Source organism: Callospermophilus lateralis, chromosome 3, assembly GCF_048772815.1.
Source record: "Callospermophilus lateralis isolate mCalLat2 chromosome 3, mCalLat2.hap1, whole genome shotgun sequence".
NCBI classification, from domain to species: domain Eukaryota; kingdom Metazoa; phylum Chordata; class Mammalia; order Rodentia; family Sciuridae; genus Callospermophilus; species Callospermophilus lateralis.
The window spans coordinates 117996326-118016327 of NC_135307.1; the positions used below are offsets into that span (position 1 = coordinate 117996326).

The window sequence follows — 20002 nt, forward strand, 5'->3', positions numbered from 1 at the left end:
GCTCAGCTGGCGATACTGGCCATTACCATCAATGGATGAACCATAGCCACGCAGGCTAACTAATGCAGTGCCAGGGGATGCCCAGGGGGCAATGGGAGCTCAGGGGAGGCGGCCTAGGTAGAGTAAGCACCAAGGAACTCTCTGGGCGAGGGGATGTGTTATGTGAGGTATCCCCCAAAAGCACATGTGTGAGACAATGCAATTCACGGGAGAAATGATCGGTTGTCAGAGTCTTAACCCAATCAGTGAATTAATCCCATGATTGGATTAACTGGGTGGTAGCTCGAGACAGGTGGGGCGTGGCTGGAGGAGGTGGGACATTGGGGGCATGGCTTTGGGGTATATATTTTGTATCTGGCAAGTGGGTCTCTCTTTCTGCCTTCTGATCATGATGTGAACAGCTTCCTGCGCCACGCTCTTCCACCATGATGCTTTGCCCCACCTTGAGCCCCGAGGAAAGGAGCTGGTCGTCTGTGAACTAAGACCTTTGAAAATGTGAGCCCCCAAATAAACTTTTCTTCCCCTACATGCTGCCATATAGTCATGGCAGCAAAAAAGCTGAATATAACAGGCTGTTTGCATTGAGACAGGAAGGAGACCAGGCTCAGCAGGCCCAGGAAAGGGTGAACACACAGTAGAGGTGGTGTGGGAGCAAAGGCCTATAGCCAGAAGTCGCCAATGGCCAGGGAATGGGAACCGGTTCAGGGTGCTCAGAGTTGAAGTCCAGCTAGGGACATGGTGAGGGGCCAGGCTGGAGGCGGCTGGGGGGCAGAGTCTTTTTACGAGGGAGTCACATTTTCTGGGCTGCTGCTACCCATTTGCAGTGCAGCACTTGAGACCCCAGGGTGAAAGTACTTGCATAAGGCCACGTGACCAGGTGGGCATCATTCTAAGCTTGAGAAGGAATCCTGTCTCTGGTCCCAGAGGAATGTCACTGACCTGTAGGCGTCCAGAGTAGAGTTGCAGCAGGAGGTGGTCAGCCTGGCCTGCTGCCAGGAGAAGAAGGGCTTCAGGCTGAGATGTGGAGAATTGCAGCTGTAGGTCTATGTTGGTCAGGGCAGTGGCCACAGGCACCTCCAGGTGGTTCTCACCGAAGAAGGAGGCTGGGTGAGAGAGGGAGCTGTGGTCAAGGCTCACACCTTGCCTGGAGGAGGAGAGGTGCTGCAGAGATAGGCAGGTGGCTTCAGGGAGGGGGTTCTGGGCTGAGGTACCCTCCTGGTTCTCTGTGGCCCAGCCTGAGAGTATTGGCCAGCTCCCGGAATCATCTTGCTCCCAGCAGAAGGCACAGTTTCACCTTGTGTCCAGTCTAGGCCTTGGACATGAAGAAGGCCAGACCAGAAGTTTCCAGTAACCTAGATCCCTTTCTTAGAGGTGTAGGGCAGAAGGCTTCGGACAGCTTTGGTTCTCCTCCCCTGGACCCCAGAGACTCTCGCCTCAGTGTGGAACCTCCCTGGTCCATAGGAAACCATCCCTGGCCTGAAAACCTCGTTTGGTGGTCACAGAGCCTTGAAATGGAGTGTCAGAAGAATCACTTCTAATCCAAGCTAATCCCTGCTAATATTCCTTCTCCTGGGTGCCCCCAGGGGCACCATACCAGCAAGGGTTCCTGGACAATCCTTGTCACACCACGTCTACCTTCATGGTTGGCTGGGGCCATGCTGATGCCTGATGGTGGTTCTCAGACAGACACCCACCCGGCTCTTCTCCTAGGCCATTCTTACAGCTGCATTTTGGGGTGGGGGTAGTGGCTTGTTGGTCTGAGTCTGCCAAGGAGCAAAGGCTTGGAGGCCAGATGGAAACCACTTGCAGTGTCAGACACAAAATTGGCCAAAACTTCCTCCATCCCCACTGCTATTGCTTCCTGCTGCAGAGCTGTTACCAGTCCCTGGTGAGCACTCAGATCCACCCCTATGTTTTCACCATGGCCAAGGAGTTTGGGATGACAACAGCTGAGATCCTCCTTCCTCAGGCCAATCTGGGGCCCGAGGCTGAAGACACGGTGTGGGAGGCTGAAGGGTCTGCTGAGCAGGCCAAAGAGGGCTCCCAAAACATCAGAGCCTGTTTGGTCACTGCGTAGGGTTCCTCTTGTACCACACTGGGACACTTCCTTTTATTAGTTGCTATTTTCTTTAGGCAGTTTCCTAAAATTAGCCTCCCTTGATCTCCAACCTGCCACCACAATTTCTGGTCCATTCCTTTTGTAGTGATTAGAATAATTGTAACCTTGACTCCGCCTGCAGATGGCCAGGGCTGGGGCGGGGTGTGGGGGGCAGACAGGAATGGGGGAAAGGAGGACTCAGCTCTGTTGGGCTCCCCTGAAACCCTGTGAATAAGCACAGGCTGATGGCCTTGATAGGGATAATCTGGCACCAGCCACACACGTGCTGGTCCCCAGCCAGCCTGAGCCAGCTGACATCCGCCTGAGGAAGTAGCATCAGCCACTGGAGGGGTCTGAGCCTTGTGTGCCCCCCGGGAGGGATGTGCAAGAAAGATATGGCTCTTCCCTAGGCTGGGCTGGAATCCCCTCCAGCACCTTCCCCTGCCAGCACTGCTGGTAACACTGGAACCTTGTCTGGGAGCTAACAGGATCAAGGAAGAATGCTAAAGCATCTGGGCAGGTGCAGCCCAGTGGGCTCAGCAGGCCCAGAGCACCTCAGACCAGTAAGGGACAGACCAGGAAACTGGCAGGTGGTGAGCGCCTATAGGGGCTCCTATAGGCAAGGTCATTGTTTCTGCTGCTTCTTCTTGACCCAGGGATTGAGCCCAAGGGTGCTTAACCACTGAGCCACATCCCCAGCCCTTTTTGTGTTTTACTTTGAGACAGGGCCTTGCTAACTTGCTGAGGCTGGCTTTGAACTCATGATCCTCCTGCCTCAGCCTCCCAAGCTGCTGGGATTACAGGCGTGTGTCATCATGCCTGGCAGGTCATTGCTTCTTAAGAGCACAACACAGCACGCTAAACTGAGAGCAGTCGTGGCACAGAGGATGGGACACGCAGGCCCCACAGGATGGAGCCACCATGGAGATGGGCTGGGGTGGCTCACAGCAGCTGGCAAGAGCCAAGTGTTAAAGTTTCAGGAATTTGGTGAGCCAGGTGATGTTGCCCACAGTGAGAATATTTATATCATGGAAAGAAGTAAACATGTCAAATCAAGACTCCCCCTCCCCTCCAGAAATCCTGTTGTGAAACATTGACCTGCTGGTCCCCCACAAGGAAGGGGGCGCCTCTCCCTCCCCTGGTGGGAGCCAGCCCACCCACACTCCCTTGCACTGAAGGTGTATGTAAACTGGTTGGGATGTGGTGGAAGCCAGGGCGCTGGGCCAGGCAGGAACTGAAGTACACGGCTGGCCCTAACCACTCAGCCACCTGCGGCCAGCCCCCTCCCACAGGAGAGAGCAGCAGTCTGTTTGGCCAGAGTGGGAGGGCGGCAGGAAGCAGAGGTACTTTCCAGAGAGCTGGGGTGTGAATGGGCCTATTGAGGGGCTGGGCCCTGCTGTTTCCTGTGGGTACAGGCGAGGAGGGGCTCACACTGGCTGCCTTGTGCTCTGGAGTACGCAGGCCAGGCAGCCCCTCGTCCCGGCAGAGGCCTCGCTGGCCAGGGCTGTGGAAACTCTGACAGAGCCTCTCCCCCTACTTCTGTTCTTCTTCTGCCCCTCTTACCCTCTCTGATGCGCTACAGTCGCAAGAACCCGGAATCCCTGTCCTGGAGGTGGGGGAGCAGCTGAAGGGGGCTTTGAATGTAGAGGGGTGCAGGATAAAGAAGCCTCCAACTGAGCCAACTCCGGAAAACTTCCTGGAGGAGGTGAGGGTGCCACAGACAGAGAGAGGAAGGGGAAGAGACCATCTCTGAGGTGGGCAGCGAGGCCATGTGAGGGGCCAGTGTGAATACACAGGTCCTCCATCAGTGGGGCAGAGGATGCTTCTGCCCCCTCATCCCCTAATGGCTCTAGAAGGTAGAGAAGCAGAGGAAAAAGCAGCGTGAGCCACGACAGGTGTAGTGGCCAGATTAGGGCAGTGTAGTGGGGAGAGATGGGCGGTGACGAGGCAGCAGCACAGCTGAGACCTGCCCTCCATTCTCTTGACCCCAAAGATTTATCAAAACACCAGCCCAGACTTGCAGCAGTTGGGTAGACTATTCCACTCACTGGCAGTTCAGGTCTCAGTGGTACCATTCTGTGAAATGGACACTCCTTCCCACCCCTTCTCACTTCTGACTGTGGGGACTGATCCTGGAGGTCTCTTCCAGGTCCAGGAGTCTGCTCCCCAGTATGGATGTGCAGAGGGTTAACGGTGTGGGCTGCCAGGGTCGTACCAAGCCTTCCGCATAGAAGGAGCAGGATGCCCTGAGGGCCTGGGGGACATGCAGAGGAGCAGGAGGACAGCCGTGGGCCTGGGCTTCCCTGTCTGGAGGAAGGTGTATAGGAAGTATCCAGGGCTATGCAGATGTGTACTCGCGAGTGTGTGCAAGTGGCTGACGGGGTGTGCTTTGAGTTTGCATAAGGCTATGTTTGTGTGTGTGCGCGTGTGGGCCGGGAGCTGCCAGGACAGAGCAGCGATTGTGCCCAGGCCTGTCCTGCCCCTTAGTGCTTGCCTGCTGCTGCTTGGCTGGGCCTGGCGGTTTGAAAGCAGCCGTGTGTTCCTGGAGGGCTCCTGCCCCTCCCGCTGGCGCCCATCCGAGAGGTCGGCCGAAGGTGGAGAAGCCCTCAGCTGCCCACCCTTCCTCCCAGAACAGGGCTCTGCTGTGCAGGGCGCTGTTGCCTGCGCCCAGGGTGGGGCGGCTCTGTCCTTCTTGAGACCTGAGGGCATAGAAAGAGCCCTGTGTCCTTTCCTGCCAATCCCCTTCTCAGATGGGCAGAAGAAGCCTGAGTCAGGGTCCGCCAGCAAGCCACCATCTGGCAGGTCATGGGCTGTGTTGGCATCTCCTGGCTCCCTGGGGGCATCCCTGGGATGTGTGTGAATGGGGACCTGGTCCCTGCCCCCGGGGAGCCCTAAGCACGAGGCCTGCTTCTTATCATATGCCCGACCTTCTGCCTGTCAGTAGGTTCTTGGGACAAGGGGTCCTTGTGTGGGGAGCACCTCGGTGCATTAGGCTCCTGGTCTGGAGGGCAAGGCCCCAGCCTTTCCTAACCTGAGGCTGCTGCAGAGCCTGCAGAGTTCTCAGGATGTCTGGGGACACGCCAGCTGCCTCTGTCCCTGTCTTGTCCTCTCCGCCATACATGCCAGCCTGGACCTTTATTTTGCCCTGGTCCTTCCCTAGCTTGGTCATGGGCTCCTCCTGCCCTAGAACAGTCTGGGGAATCAGGCCTGGGGCCTCCAGCCATCCCCGCCCTGTACCCCTAATTCCTGGGAGTTGAGTCCCCCAATATCAAAGTTGTCTGCAGCCCAAGCATGCGATGGACTGCACTTCCCAGACAGACACACAGAGGCTGCAGGGGAGAAGCACCTGACAGGGAGGCAGAAAGAGCTGCAGTTTCTGGCCTAGCCACCCGAGGCCTACTTCCCAGGCTCCCCGAGGGCACCCCACTCCCTGGCAGCGGATCCCTCTGTGCCCTGCTCTCCGCCACATTCCCGCTTGCCTGGGGGCAGCCAGGAAGGCCCCACAGCCAGCGTGCGTCATGGGCGGTGGCAGCATTCCTGGGTGTCTGCTGCTGCCTGACTTTATAAGGGAGTAAGTGGGAGCCCAGAGCCACCAGGCAGGATGGCCAGTGAGAAATGCCCAGAGCCCAGCTGAGGGTGGGCCTGGAGACCCGGGCATGGGAGTGTTGGGGGGCACTGAGTGCTGCTCTAAGGGAGAGGTGGCTGGGAAGGGGGGGCATATTCATCACTCATTCATTCACAAATGCTAGAAGGCAGGGATGCGAGAGCCAACCTGGAGACAGTGAGCCTGAAAGAGAGACTGAAACTTAGAATAAGAAGCCCGGTGCGGTGGCGCACACCCGTAATCCCAGGAGCAGAGAGGCCGAGGCGGGAGGATCGTGAGTTCAAAGCCAGCCTCAGCAACTTAGCAAGGCCCTAAACAAGTCAGCGAGACCCAATCTCAAAAGAAAAAATAAAAAGGGTTGGGATGTGGCTCAGTGGTTAAGTGCCCCTGGGTACAATTTCTAGTATCAAAGGATGAAAAAAAAAAAAAAAAAAAAAAAGAAAGAAAAAAGAAAGAAATGAAGATGCTCTCCTCCACAGAGTAAACCCAGGGATTCAGACCAAGGCAGAGGCAGGAGATGGAGGACAGAGAAGGCAGGACGTTGGCAGAGGCCCTGCCTCCCTGGACAGGAGGGAGGAGGGGGCCAGCAGGGGAGGGAGAGGTCCCGCCTGGGTGGAGCTGGACTTCTCCACCATAGCCCCTTGGGGTTTGGCACCAGGGGTGGCAGGTCTGGGAGAGGCTGAAGTCTGAGGTAGCCTGAGGGGGACATGGTGTGCAGTGCGTGGGAGGCCCAGGCAGGGATGAAGTCCTCTCTGTCTCCCCTCAAGGATGGGTGTGTTGGGGGTGGCCCACCTGGAGGCTGAATGCTGGCCTTGTGTGAGAGCAGGAGTGGGCCTGGTGCCCCGCTCCAGCAGCCAGGCCCTCTTTGAGGTCATCCAGCCCTCTAGACCATGGGCCAGATTCCTTCCCTTGGAGCTTCAAGGGACACCCTCACTCTTTTTTTTTCAGTACTAGGAATTAAACCCAGGGGTGCTCTACCACCTGGGCCCATCAAAGGGCTCCATCCCAGCCCTTTTTTTTGTTTTGAGTTAGGGGTTGCCCAGACTACTTGGGATCCTCCTGCCTCAGCCTCCTGGCTGAGATATAGGCATGTGCCACCACAGCACCCAGGGTGAAGGGGTCAGCTCTTCTTAACACCAGTGTTCGGCCCTCAGGACAGGGACACTTACAGGAGGTGGTGTGGACAGGTCTCTGATTTGCAGGCAGAGCCTGTGGGGCTGCTGCTCTGGGCCGGTTCTCCCATCTCCAAGGAAGGACAGTAAAGGGATGTGCGGAGGGCACGGAGCCTGCATGGCTGTGTGGGTGGTGTGTGGGTGTGCCCGGGTCAGCAGCCACGGGCAATGAGGAGGTGAGTGGGTGGTAAGGATGGGAACCCTGGGTCCACACTCTGGTCCACCGTGAACCCTGGACACTGGACAGGACTGGAGGGCCCCTTCCCTGCCTTGTGTCTGCCTCCTGTCTGGGCTCCCATCACGAGCGAGACACTGCCTCTTGGACCTGCTCAGGTGCCAGCCTCTCCGGAACCTCCTCCCCAGCAAACCCTCCATTATCACCCCCACAAGGCTTGGCCGTCCCAAACTTGAGTTATTACCCTCCCCCCAACTCTGCTACTCTGAAGGTGCCATGGGATTTACAGGGGGCAGATTTCAGGTCAGACCCAAGGGACAACATAGCCTGTCCAGGGATGACATGACAGTGGATCACCAGAGCCAAGGCTAGAGAGATGGCTCATTGCTGGCCGAGCTGCAGACCCCACACCTGCAGCCCACACGGTAGTCATGGGTTTTTAGCCATTCTAAATCCCCGATTCCAGATGGTTCTATAACCAGCAGCCACTGCTCCTCTGCTGGCTTAAGATTTGCCTCCAGACAGTGGGAGATTAGTTCAAAATCATATGGAACTTAACATGGCAGCCATCCCTCTCAGGTGACAAGACCTCATCCCGGTGGAGAGCTGAATGCCAGGCTCCACAGGGCTCAGGGTAGACAGCCTCCACAAATAGGCACTGCGGAGACCTCTGCTGGGGTCAGGGTGGCTCCCTCCCACTCCACCCCAGAACTCTTGAGTCACGAGACTCTCACTCCAGGCACTTGACCTTCTTGTTTCATTGCCTTTCCGGTCCCTTTCAAAGGAGGCCAGGGCAGGAAAGTGATTTCCCTGGCTCTTGCTTCAGTCCTGACCCCCTGGGTGCTGGCCTCAGCTATAGGTCCTCTAACCAAGTGTCATGAGTCACCCATGCAGAGGGGCATATATTAGGGAATATTTCCAAATTAGGGCCCTCCTCTGGAAGATGAGTGCCCCTGGACAGACAGCAGGGGATGGGTGGGGTGGTGGATGCTGAGCTTGGTCCATGGAGGCCTACAGGGGCAGACTGGTGTTCTGGGCTCCCAGCCATGTGTCCCAACCCTGGGGCCATGTGGGGCACAGAGGAAGTAGGAGGGAAAATGAGAGGTTTTGAGGGAAGCAGCAGCCCAGAGTCCAGCCCAGGCTGGAGGGGTGGGAGGAGAGGAAGGGCTTCAATGGCGTCTTTGTGAAGCACTACTGCTCCCCAGGCCCGGGCCCAGAGGGTGGGGCTGCTGTGGTGGGGAGCCATTCCAGGAGGCTTTTCCCTGCCTTATAATTTTCCTCCTTGTTCGGGAGATGGGTGGATCTCCTGGCTCTTTTCCACATCCCCAGTCCCTGGCTTTCCAGGACCTAGGGGACGTGGGGCTCTCATCTCAGTGGCCCCTCTTGCTGGAAAGAGAAAGAGGAGGAATTCACCTGGCGTGGGGCCACCCAGCTCCTCCAGCTCCCATTCTACAGGCGAGGAAGCTGAGGCTCAGAGAGGACACTCCCTCATGCTCGGCCTCACAGGGAGCAGAGGTGGAGCTGGGTGTGGCTGGGGCTGGGTGCTGGGTGCTGGGCAGGGTGTGTGTGCAACATCCCAGGCCCAAGAAACGGGCTGTGGATCGGAAGTGGACCATCTGCCCTGGCTGCAGTGGACGAGGGTGTGAGAGCTGGCCCGCGGCCCCTGCCTGCGGAGACACACTTTTTCCCTTCTTGCCCCACTGGGGCTCCCTGTGTCAGGGAGGGGTGGGGGCGGGCGGGGCAGGAAAGCATCTGCTGGGCCGCCAGCCCAGCCTCTTCTGGAGGGGTTGTGAGGTCTGGCTCTGGGGCTGCCAGAAGAGGAAGGGACCTGCCTCGGGGGCTGGTGGGAGGTGGCCAGGTCCAGAAGACTGTGTTAGCGCCAGCCCTGCCCACTGGGGGGCTTGAAGGTCAGGAAGGGGTCAGGAGGGCAGGGGGTCTGAACTCTACCCTGGGCCTTCCCTGGGCAGGATTCAGAGCAGGAAGCCTACTGTTCTTCTCCCAGTCTCTCCTTGGCTCAGCAGCCACAGGGCAAGAAGGTCCTAAGGACAAGGCTGTGGGGACATGGCTGGGCTCCCCTGCCTGGCAGGCTACTTTGGAGAGTGTGAGTGTGTGAGCTAGGGCGGGAAACAATGGTTGTAGATCTGGACAGTGGCTTGGACCTGAAGCCTGGTGGCCATTCGCCATCTCATCCTTAGTTCCCCATGTGACACACAGGGAAGATGAGCAGAATGACCCAGAAAAAAGTCCCTTGTCCAGAGAGATGCCAGGTCAGAGGCCTCCCCCATGTCATTCAGAGACATGTGCCCCATGCTTTCACTGGCCTCAGTTTTCCCATCCATAAAAGGGGCCTAAGAGGGGAGAATAATATATGCCTGGATCCCAGGGTCAGTGGCTGGCAGAAAGCTGTGGTCACCTCAGTGGGTACAGCAGAGCCACCTCTAGTATAAATGGCCACAAGCCTAGCCAGGCTGGAAGCTGCTGCTTTTTTTTTTTTTTGGTGCAGGGAATCCAACCCAGGGCCTTGCTTACATTACACTAAGCATGCACACTTTTCCTTTTTTCTTTAGTTGTAGGTGGACACAGTATCTTTATTTATTTTTATGTGGTGCTGAGGATCGACCCCAGTATTTCGCATGTGCCAGGCAAACGCTCTACCACTGAGCCCCAACCCTGGCCCAAGCATGCACTCGTCCACTGTGCTGTACCCCCACGGGCTAGAAGTTCCTAAGGACACAACCCAGGGCCCAGGGCCCCTGCCAAGCTACCCGCACATCATGAGACCCACGGACACAGGCTGCAGAGGGAACATTAACATCTGGGGGACTAAAGGGATCAAATGGAGGTGGCATTTGGCCCCATTAGAGGGGTTCCATCAGGCAGAGCTCCCCACACAGACAGGCATGCAGCAAGGTCCAGGCACTGCCAGTAGGAGGCTGTGGCCCTCCAGAGGTCCCCATGCTGAGGTCTCACCTCCGGGGCAGGATCCCTCCAGCTGGCACCTGTCAGCCCGCGGCCCCCGGGGGCCAGGCTCACGGCTCCCACTCTCTCTCTCGCCCACCTTTTCTCCTCCAACCTCAGACATGGCCTCTTAGCTGATGTGCCCACAGGACATGTAGGACATCTAAGACCACCCACCATAAGCCGGCCTCAGAGTCACCTCTCCCCAACCTGCTCTCCGTCAGTGAAGGTCCAGTCAGGAGCCACTGCTGGGCAGAAACCTGAGCCACCCTAGACCCTCTTCTTCCTCCCTCCCCAAAGTTGACGAATACCCATATTCTCAATTCTGCTTCTAAATTCTCCTTTAAGTCTGTCTCCTTCTCCTCTGTGCCATCCCTGCCTGGTTCAAGGACCTTCCTGTCCCTCTAGCAGCAGCCACAGCACACCTGAACTGGGTCCCTGCATCCTCCTTCCCTGCCTGGGCGCCTTCCATGCCTCCCTCCCCCAGGCCAGGCCTCCAGACCCCAGCACAACTGGAGCCCAGGGATGGCCTTGCCGCTGCCAGCCAGGCTTTCCTATCACCTCCCCTGGACACTCGACACCAGCTTCACTGGACCTTGGGCTTTTTTATGGACACCTAGCAGGTCCCCATTCCCTGCCTGGGCTCGGCCGGGCCTTCCCTGTCCCGCCCCATACCCCAAAGCTCTTCTGCCCTTTTGTTCCTGCAGGAACAAGTCCATCCACCCCTGACCCAAGGCACCTTCTCTTCAACTGGGGTTCAAAGACGCTCAGCTATGACTTGGGGATCTGCGTTACTGCCACCTCTCTGTTAACACTGTGAGTCTTGGGGACAGTGAAAGAAGATGGAAAGGGAGGAGGGAGGGCTGCTGCAGGGCGCCATGGCGGCCACATCCCCGCCTGGCCCCGCTGGGAGCCCACCCCAGCTCTCTGCCACCTGGCGGCACCCCTGCTTTCCAGCCCTCCAGGGTCCCTGTGCTCAAAGGCAGGGGTTAGACACAGCGGCCAGAGAGGGTGGGGACTGCCCCGGCAGGGAGTGCTTTTCTGGGCCTGTGGTGACTGAGTCTGGTGCTTGTTTTTTTAAGAAAATAGACTCAGAGCCCCTATTTATAGCTGGGGGCCATAGCCACAGACGGAGGGGACTGGTTTGAGGCCATGCAGGCTCCTGCTTAGGCAGGGGCTGCAGGGTGGGGCCATTCCCAGGCCCCTGCCCACCCTAGCCCCCAAGGAAGTGCCTGTGGGATCCTGAATTCGCTGGGACAGGATGTAGCCTGTGCTTTGGGGCTGGGGAGGAGACCCGAGTGAGGAGGATAGAAAATGTCTCTCAGGTTTGGTCCCTGGGGCTCAGAGTCCGCTGTGGGCATGGGTGGAGGTGGGGTCTGTCATGTCTACCAAGGAGGCCGAGGAGGGCCCGGGTGCCAGCAGCAGAGGAAGCACCCCAGACTCCACCAGCGCTCCATGAAGGGTGACCCAGAGAAAAGGGACCAGAGATGGGGAGGCAGAACTGGGGGAGGACAAGATGGGAGAGCAGGGCTGGGGAGAGCGGCCTGCAGGCCAGCTGACCCTGCGGGCAGAGGGGAAAGGGCAGGCTCAAGGAAGCCTGAGGGGGGCTTCTGTTCCCTAGAGTCTCATGTGCTCTAGGCACAGCAGGATCTCAGTTGGATCCAGGTGAGCAAGGAATCAGGCCTCTCTGTGGCCTTTGCCCCACAGGCCAGACCGCAGCCCCTCCTGTTCCGGGGCCTGGGGACCCTCTGTTCTTAGTAGCTGCAGGTTAGAGGCCCTGCAGTGAACTGTTGTTTGTGGTACCCGGGATGGAAGCCAGGGTCCTGCGCATGCTAGGAAGTGCTGCACCACTGAGCCACATCCCCAGCCCCGTCCCAAGGTCCTCAAATGGATGGAAGGGACAGGGCAAAGCCAGGACTCCTGGGGACAGCTCTGGTCTCTGGCTTGCTGGGGAGGGAGTCCCCAGCCTGAGAGGTTACAAGCTGAGGCCACCACAGGCCTCACACCTGCTCCTGGCCTCTACCGGACCCCTCTTGGCTGTGCTTCCTCAGGGCGGTGGGGTGACTCCAGCCTGGGGCATGTGTCTTGGAGCCAGAGCCACAACCGGTGACTCAGACAGTTAAAAAAGGAGCAGCTCCGAGGGGTGACTCAACTGGCTGTGAAGGGCCGGGTGGGTCTGCCGGTTACTAGATGGGGTGGTCTGGGTTTATTTTTGGCAGGGTGGGGCTGGGGCCAGCGGGTGGAAGATGGGAACCGGGGGTGGAGAGGAGCTGCTACGCTCTTCCCGGGAGAGCCCCAGGGCTCCGTGCCAACTTAGGAAAGTAATTTCCCAATGCCAGAGGCTGCCTCTCAGCCCCATTTCAGGACCTGCCTGCCCTGCTGTGTGATCCAGGATGAACAGTTTGCTTTCTCTGGACAGAAGCATAATTTCCCTACCCTATTCTCAATAGGATTGAGCTCAGAAATTTAGAGCTGATCTGGAAGACTGAAGATCCCACTCCCAGAGGTCCAGAAAGGGACAGGAGTCTGCCCCAGGCCACACAGCAGGGCCAGGTATCTCAACTTATCACAGGCTCAGATCCCTATAACAATCTCCCTCATCCCAGGGCTGTCAGTACTTGGAGGAACAGGACCCCGCCTGATTATCCTTCCCTAGAAGGGCTCAGCTGGGCTCCAGATGCCTGGAGATGGAAACTTGGCCAAGGGAAGGCGCCTGGATTCTACTAGCACATATCCGGGGAGCTTGCTGGATTCTGCCCAGTGGCCAATGGAGAAAAGTTATCCCTTTGGGGGGTGAAGGCAGATTGTCCACACAGATGGATCTTAATCTGGAGGCCTAGGCTCTGGCCAGCCCCTGATCCAGAGGGTCCCTGCAGTTGTCACTGCCTCAGGCTGCTTGCTCCACTCTAGCCACCTCTGGACACTCATTTCCCCTCACTTCCCCAACTCCAATTTCACACAGAGGGACCTCAGGCATTACCAACACCCCAGAGAGGATCCTTCACCTCCTTCAGTCTGGATTTCTGCTCCTCATGATGTAGCCACCATTGTTTATCATGGGTGGTGGTTAACAGCTCCATGGTAGTTTTGGCAGTTGAGTCATCTCATGTCACTAGGCCCTGGCCAGAGTCTACATATACCAAGAGGGAGCCCCTAAGAGATTGGCAGAGAGCAAGGAAAAGATAGGCTTCTAGGCTGTCTGGCCCATAAGCAGACATTCACTCTCTTCTCCCCAGCCACCTGCTCTGCAGACAGGGTCTGAGTTCTACTTGGTCAGTGGCTCGACCCCATTGACCAGGTTCTTGCTGCCTCCAGCTCCTGTGTCCTGCCCAGGGGCTGTGGGCCTTGGGAAGTGGGCCCTGGAGGGGTTTGAGGGGCTGTCTCTGCTTCTCCCGCGGGTGGGGGAGGTTTGAGCTTGGCACGCCAGCCAGACAGATGCAGGGGCCCTATTTTTTGTAGGGTCCTGGGCTGGTAAGCAGCAGCGGGCTGATGCCATCCTGGAGAGCCACCTCCCCTCTGCCACTTGATCCCCCACAGACTCACCTCTTCTGAGCTCTTGCCTTGGAAACTTCCTAAAGGCTCCTGATGAAGGCTCCCATACTGCTCTCTGCCCGACCCCAGGAAGAACACGGTAGTAACCCTAACAGTGACCTCAGGTGCAGACCTGGCTGGGTGTTTATTTCAGGTCAAGAATCTTGTTAAATCCTTAACACATGGAATTCTAGGAGGTTTTCTGGTCATTTATTTATTTATTTATTTACCAGGGATTGAACCTAGGGCTGCTTAACCATTGAGCCACATCCCCAGCCCTTTCTTAAATTTAGAGACAGGGTCTCACTAAGTTACTGAGCCTGGCCTTGAACTTGCAATGGAGAGCCAGCCAGCCATGGGGATTATAGGCGTGTGCACCATGCCTGGCTTATTTCTACTTTAGAGAGGAGAAAACGGAGAGGCTTGGAGGGGCCAAGTCACTTGCCCAAGGTCACACATAGAGTAGTAGGGCTGGAATGCAATCCCCAGCTCTCTCACACCATGTTAGCAACTGCTCCTGCTCACCCCGCCCCCCCATGTAGTCCCCAGGGAGCTGAGGACTCAGAAGGGGAAGAGGGGAGTCAGGACAGGAGACTCCCAAAAAGGGTAAAGGGTGATTTGTTCCTTCCCTGATCTGGGTGGGAAGTGTGTGTGTGTGTGTGTGTGTGTGTGTGTGTGTACCAGCGCCTGAGGCCTCCCTGGCTGGCCTCCAGCTGCAGGACAGCCAGCCTGGCCCCAGCTGCTGTGCACAAGCAAAGGGGGCAGGGAGGGGCCGGTGTCGTGGGAATCAGCATCCTGGGCCCATTGATATTTATAGCTGCTCCCTCCTGAAATGTGGGCGGGGGAAGGGGTTGCTCTTAGGTGGGAACGGAAGTTGCTCTCCTCTTCCCAGTTCCCTTTAGGTCCCCAGAGAGTAGACCGGCCCAGGCCAGAGGCCCTGCCCTGTCTGTGGAGCCAAAGGCTGTGTGTCCTGAGTTGGGGGTTTCCCCCAGGGCTGCTGGCTCAGGGGCTGGACACGCTCCTTAGCAGAGCTTGCTGAATAGCGCCGTGTGTCTGAGTGTGTGTACACATGCATATACACACACATCTGCTAGGTGTCAGACTGATGAAGGCCATGGACCAGGGGGCAGAGGGCCAGTGAGAGTGGGCAGGATCCCAGGAGAGAGGCAGAGCAGGCTGTGGGTCTCAGGACCATCTGTGGTTAGAAAAGTCTCCCAGAGGGTGTCCTGCTGGGCGGAGCCTTGGAGGGGCGGGGAGGGAAGGCCAGTTGCAAAGATCAGTGTGGACAGAGGTGGAGGGTGCAGGGAACAATGGATGGTTATCTGATGGCCTAGTTCATCAGCCATCCCTGGGACACAGGATAACCTTGAACATGGACGCTGATACCCTGTGGGGAAGAGAAGGGCACAGCCCCGTAGACAAGGAGGCATTCCCTGCTGGGGGCTCTGGGATGCTACACGCTTCCAGGAAGAACAGGAGCGGGGAAGGTGGGGCAGAAGAGACCCAGAGCTCCCAGGTCTGGCTGCCAGGAAGCTGGGTCCTGGCCTGCACCCCGCCTCCAGGTTCCTGGGGATGGCACTATCTGGGGAAGGACATCTTCCAGGGAACCTTGGTATCAGTCTGATTTAGGAATCTTTGAAAGCCAGGAAGTTTTCAAAGATTTTTTTTCTTTTTCTTTTTAAAGTCACAGAACCCTCTGTCAAGACTACATCTTACACAAAAACCCAATCTACAAACATACATTCAGGGAGCTGCTAGGCATGAATTGGGGAGGGATAGGGGCCCTGTGTTCCCAGGCTCTGCTGCCTCCAGCCGGCTCAGGTGTAAGAGGCCATTGTTGGAAAGCCTCCCGGCCCTCTGTGGGCCCAGCCCTGAGCTCAGCAGTGTGATGAAGAGCCCTAGAGAAAGCAGAGGGGACGTCTGCCCCAGGGAAGCTTCTGGTCCTGTGGGCAAGGCTGCCACCCAAGTCAGGGAATAGGGACAAAGGTCAGGGAGGCCTACAGGAGGCGCTGTGTGACTCTGGTCCGCTGTGTGACTCTGGTCCGCAGCTTTCTTGCCCTGAGCTTCGAATTCCCGCTGAACCACAGCAGGGGGTGCGCTGGTCTGGGGTGGGGGTTCTGCAGTAGAGTCCAGGGAGGGAGGCAGTCTCGCTGACGCACCAGGACAACTGACCGACCAACCATTAAGCCACCAGAGAGACAGCCACGCTGAAACGTTTAAGCATGAGGCATGGCTGGTGGCCTGGCTAACGCACACCAGAACTAGCAGGTCTGGGAGCCGACGGGCGTGGGTAGGCATGGAACAGGAGGAAGCAATGGCCAACAAGACAGGCACTGTCCCTGGCCAGATCCACCCAGGCCACCAAGCCACTGTGACAGCAGCCTCAGGGGTAACACCTTACATCTGAGACAGAGGTGGCTTCATTGGCTGCCCTAGCTAAGGTGTGGGGGGCTTTTTGAAGGGGATTTGCTTCGGCTCTGAAAAGGTAGAGGGTTTAGAGAGGTGGGGGACAATTGCTGGAGGATTATGGGGGGACAGGAGCAGGGAGCCGTCTCTCCCTGCTGGAGGGCCTGAGCCCTCTGCTGGGTGTGGCCACTGGGCCGGATCCAGGAAGGCCTGCTGTTGTTGGGGTGGGTAAGGACGCCATGGTTGTGTGTCCAAGGAGTGACCTGTGGGGCTGTTTCCCGACCGGTAGTGCTGCTGTAACATGGCCAGGGCCCACCAAGAGGTGTCTGGAGGCCAGAGCTCAGGGATAAGATGGCTCCCTCCTTTGCCCTGCTTGGAAGTAAGGAGCCTCCCGAGAAGCGGAGAGCTAGGAACTCCTACCCCAGAGAGAGTTCAAGCACAGAGCTGTTCATTTGAATTTAATTCATTCCGAAATCATTCACACCAATTCAGGAATGATGGTAATACAGTTAGTGTGAAACCCATGCTCTGCCTGTACCTGGAGAAAGTCTTAAGTCTAGAAGGTTCTATAGAACTGGACCCATGCCAGGTCAGAGGGTATGTTGGAGGCCAGAAGGGAGCTGATGCTGCCAAGATTTGGGGGAGAGGCAGTGAGAGAGCAGAGGGAGCAGGCCCAGGCCCTGGATCACCCCCCTGTCCACCTGCTCAGCACAATGCCCTCTGACCCCACCCTGGCTCACTTCTCCCCAAGGTGCTGCCCAGGCCAGGTCTGGGAGGTAGGGACCCCTGAGACAGGCTCCTGGTGTCAGCCCCTTTGTCTGGGTTGGTGAGCCAGGCTGTGCCCATGGTCCGTGCGTCTCTGTGTCCTCTTCTGTGAACCCACATCTGTGAGCGCCAGTGAGAGTGGACGTCAGGGCTATTTCCAACTCCCCCTCCCCTGCCCACCCTCTCGGGCAGCACGCCCAGTTCCCAGAGGCAGCCTATACACTTCCTCTGCAAGCTGCACACGCTCCTGCCAGCCGCCAGCCACAGGGCCCACCTGGCGCAGCCCACCCTCCCCCAGCCGTTCCTACTCCGAGCAGCACTGAAAGGCCCTTCTTATCCTGCCTGGGCTGGTGGGTGCGGGAGGGGGCTCAGTTACACTTGGTTCAGGGACAGCTTTTCTAGAGTCCGAGTGGGCTGGGACAAGGCTCTGGCCCCTGCCCTGCTCTCTGCAGCACCCCTCAGTTCAGAGTTCCTATCCAGGTAACAAAACCCTGCAGGTCAGGCGCTGCATGGGGGTTCCACCTCAGTCCCTCACTCTCTGCCTTTCACAGTCAAGCCAGGCCAGGGCAAAGAAGAGGTACAGGAGCCATCGTCCCTGTATGCTCTGCGCTCAATCTGACCTCCTAGGTTTTTTTTTTTTTTTTTCCATGCGGACAGAAATGCCATCTCTAGGGCTGGGGTTGTGGCTCAGTGGAAGAGCTCTTGTCTAGCACGTGTGAGGCCCTGGATTCAATCCTCAGCACCACATAAAAATAAATAAACAAAACAAAGTTATTGTGTCCAACTACTTCTAAAAAAAAAAAAAATCAATGCCATCTCCTTTCTTGTGTGCCTGTCCTCCAGGCACTGGCTCACACCCCCTCTTTCCCAGGGCCTGCTCCTCTGCTCAGGGCCTCCACAGGGCCTGGAAGGAGCTGGAGGCACATTTTTCATCCATAGATCATAATGACGCAGGGCTGGGAGCTCTTCTTGGGACTTAGAACACCTTGCTTACTCCCTGGGGCCTTGGTTTCCCAATTTGTACAGAGAGTCCAAAAATGCCCGACTCCCAGGCTGCTGATGAGTGACGGAGAGTCTCCAGGATAGTGGAGAGGGAAGCCTTCCTCAGGTAGGGGCTGCCCTTATTGCAGGGAGCTGGGCCAGGCATGGTGACAGACGGATTTGTTGGACAGGAGCTTTGCCTGGCACAGGGGCTGGGGGGACGAGGGTGGAGCAGTGCATGGTGGGAGTGGGGATGGCACCCCCTCCCCATTTCCAAATCCTAAAGTCAGAGGTCAGCTTAATGTTATAAAATTCCACAGGCACCTTGCTACTTTCCTGCCCTAAAGCCTTCATTGGCTTCCAATCGCCAACTGGGTATAGGCTATGGGCTTCATTTTGCCATTTACGGTTTCAATGCCCCAGCCCAATTGCTCTCCTTGGCCTGTGCTCAAAATATGCCTTCTGATCCCAACACCCCTCAGCTTACACCACCTCAATTCTCTTGCTCAGGCAAGGACTGTCTGGAATGCTGACTCCCTTCCCAGACTCCAGGGCTGGTCTCAGGGATCCCTGTCCCATCCCGATTTCCTCTGCTCCATACTTTTGATTTGGATCTTTGCATATACAACTAGGATTTTTCCTTTCTTTCTTTCTTTCTTTTTTTTTTTTTTTTTTTTTTTGGACTAAGGATTGAATCCAGGGGTGCTTTACCACTGAGCTACATCTCCAGCTGTTTTCATTTTTTCCATTTTGAGATAGAATCTCACCAAGTTGCTTAGTGCCTTGCTAAGTTACTGAGGCTGGCCTTGAACTTGCAATCCTCCTGCCTCAACCTCCCAAACTGCTAAGATTACTGGAGCATGCCACCACGCCCAGCATGCTGTTTGAGTTTTAATCTGCTTTTCTGTCTCCTGAATAAGTCAAAGTTCAGCCTTTCCTTTTCTGAGCACCTCTCACTGCCTGGCATGATGCGCATGTTGCTGGTAGTACTTGAGACTGCCTCTCAGTTGAAGCTCAAGGAGGTGGGGGTGTTGGGAATCTCTCCCTTGGGCACAGGATGGATGAGTTGACCTCCCCAGTCATCTTGGATGCCCCCTTCCCATGTCTCTGGAGACCCACCCTGAGATCTTAGGGGACTAGGTCTTTGCGGCAGAAACAGGGAGCCCAGCAATTCAGCCCTGACTCACCCCAGTACAGGGGGTCCGTCCCTGACTCATTTCCCTTCTGAGCACCTCGTGATGCTCTCCTTTAGAACTGGCTTCCCCATCTAATGGGGAGAAGGGTGTGGCCTGGGCCCCTGGAAGGGAGGGCTCAGGCCCCTCCTCTGCTCAAAGTTGCTCTTGGGATTGGTCCCAAAAGATGTAGGCTGAAGCACTGATTCATACATGGGTAGTAATGACCGATGGGCCCTGAGGCCACGGTTCTTATGGCATAACTAGACTATGCCTTCACTCAAGGAAGAATGCTGTAATGTTGAGATTCTTGGCATGGAGACAGGGGAGGCAGACCAGCACCTTTCGGAAGGCAAACTTTCATTCAGTCCCTGCTGGGGCATTAGTGCTAGGGACGGGGAGGTGTGGCATGGGGGTGGCTGCCTGGATCTGTTTAAAGGACAAGCCTCTCCTGGAGCACAGGATACTTGAGGGGCTCCAGCCTTGCCTCTAGGAGGCTGAAGGATGGGTGGTCCTGTCACTAACCAGGCCTCTCAGGAGAGAAAAGAAGCGGGAGACAAAGGCAGAAGGAAGAGGGGGAAGTGGCAGCAGAGGCCAGGGGCCCAAGAGACCACCTGGAGCCAGGCACAGTTGCACACACCTGTAATCCCAGAGGCTCAAGAGGCTGAGGCAGGAGGATTGTAAATTAAAAGCCAGCAGCAGTAATTTAGCAAGGCCCTAAGCAACTTAGTGAGAACCTGTCTCAAAATCAAAACTTAAAAAAGGTATGGGGGTGTAGCTCAGTGGTGAAACACCTGGGTTCAATCCCCAGAGCCAAAAAAAAAAAAAAGACCACCTGGGAACAATGGGAGGGGAAGGTGCAGGGGGCCAGAAACAACCAGGAGGTGATGGCTGAAGCTGGGGGGGGCGCCATACACAGGGTGAGGCAGGGTGGCTCCTTCTCCATTTCCCGCCACACAGCAGTCCCATAGATGGCATATGGCATCTGCGTTTGGGGTGCCCGCTTCTACCGTCACTGAGTGACAAAGTGCACCCAACATGGTCACCCCAAGCCTGCTGGGCACACAGAGCCTGGATGGCATTGAGGCAGGCTTAGCAGATCCCAGAGGGCAGAGCCACGCCCTAGGCAATTTGACTCCA

The 20002-nt window shown here is 56.9% G+C and overlaps 1 protein-coding gene across 1 annotated transcript in view; it reads right to left on the minus strand.

The window, feature by feature from the left end:
- Cspg4 (chondroitin sulfate proteoglycan 4) overlaps positions 1-20002 on the minus strand; it is a 36179-nt gene that overhangs the window by 15752 nt on the left and 425 nt on the right. Inside the window, 1 exon segment of the mRNA XM_076851133.2 lies at positions 940-1103. Within this exon segment, the coding sequence (XP_076707248.2) occupies positions 940-1103 (164 nt within the window).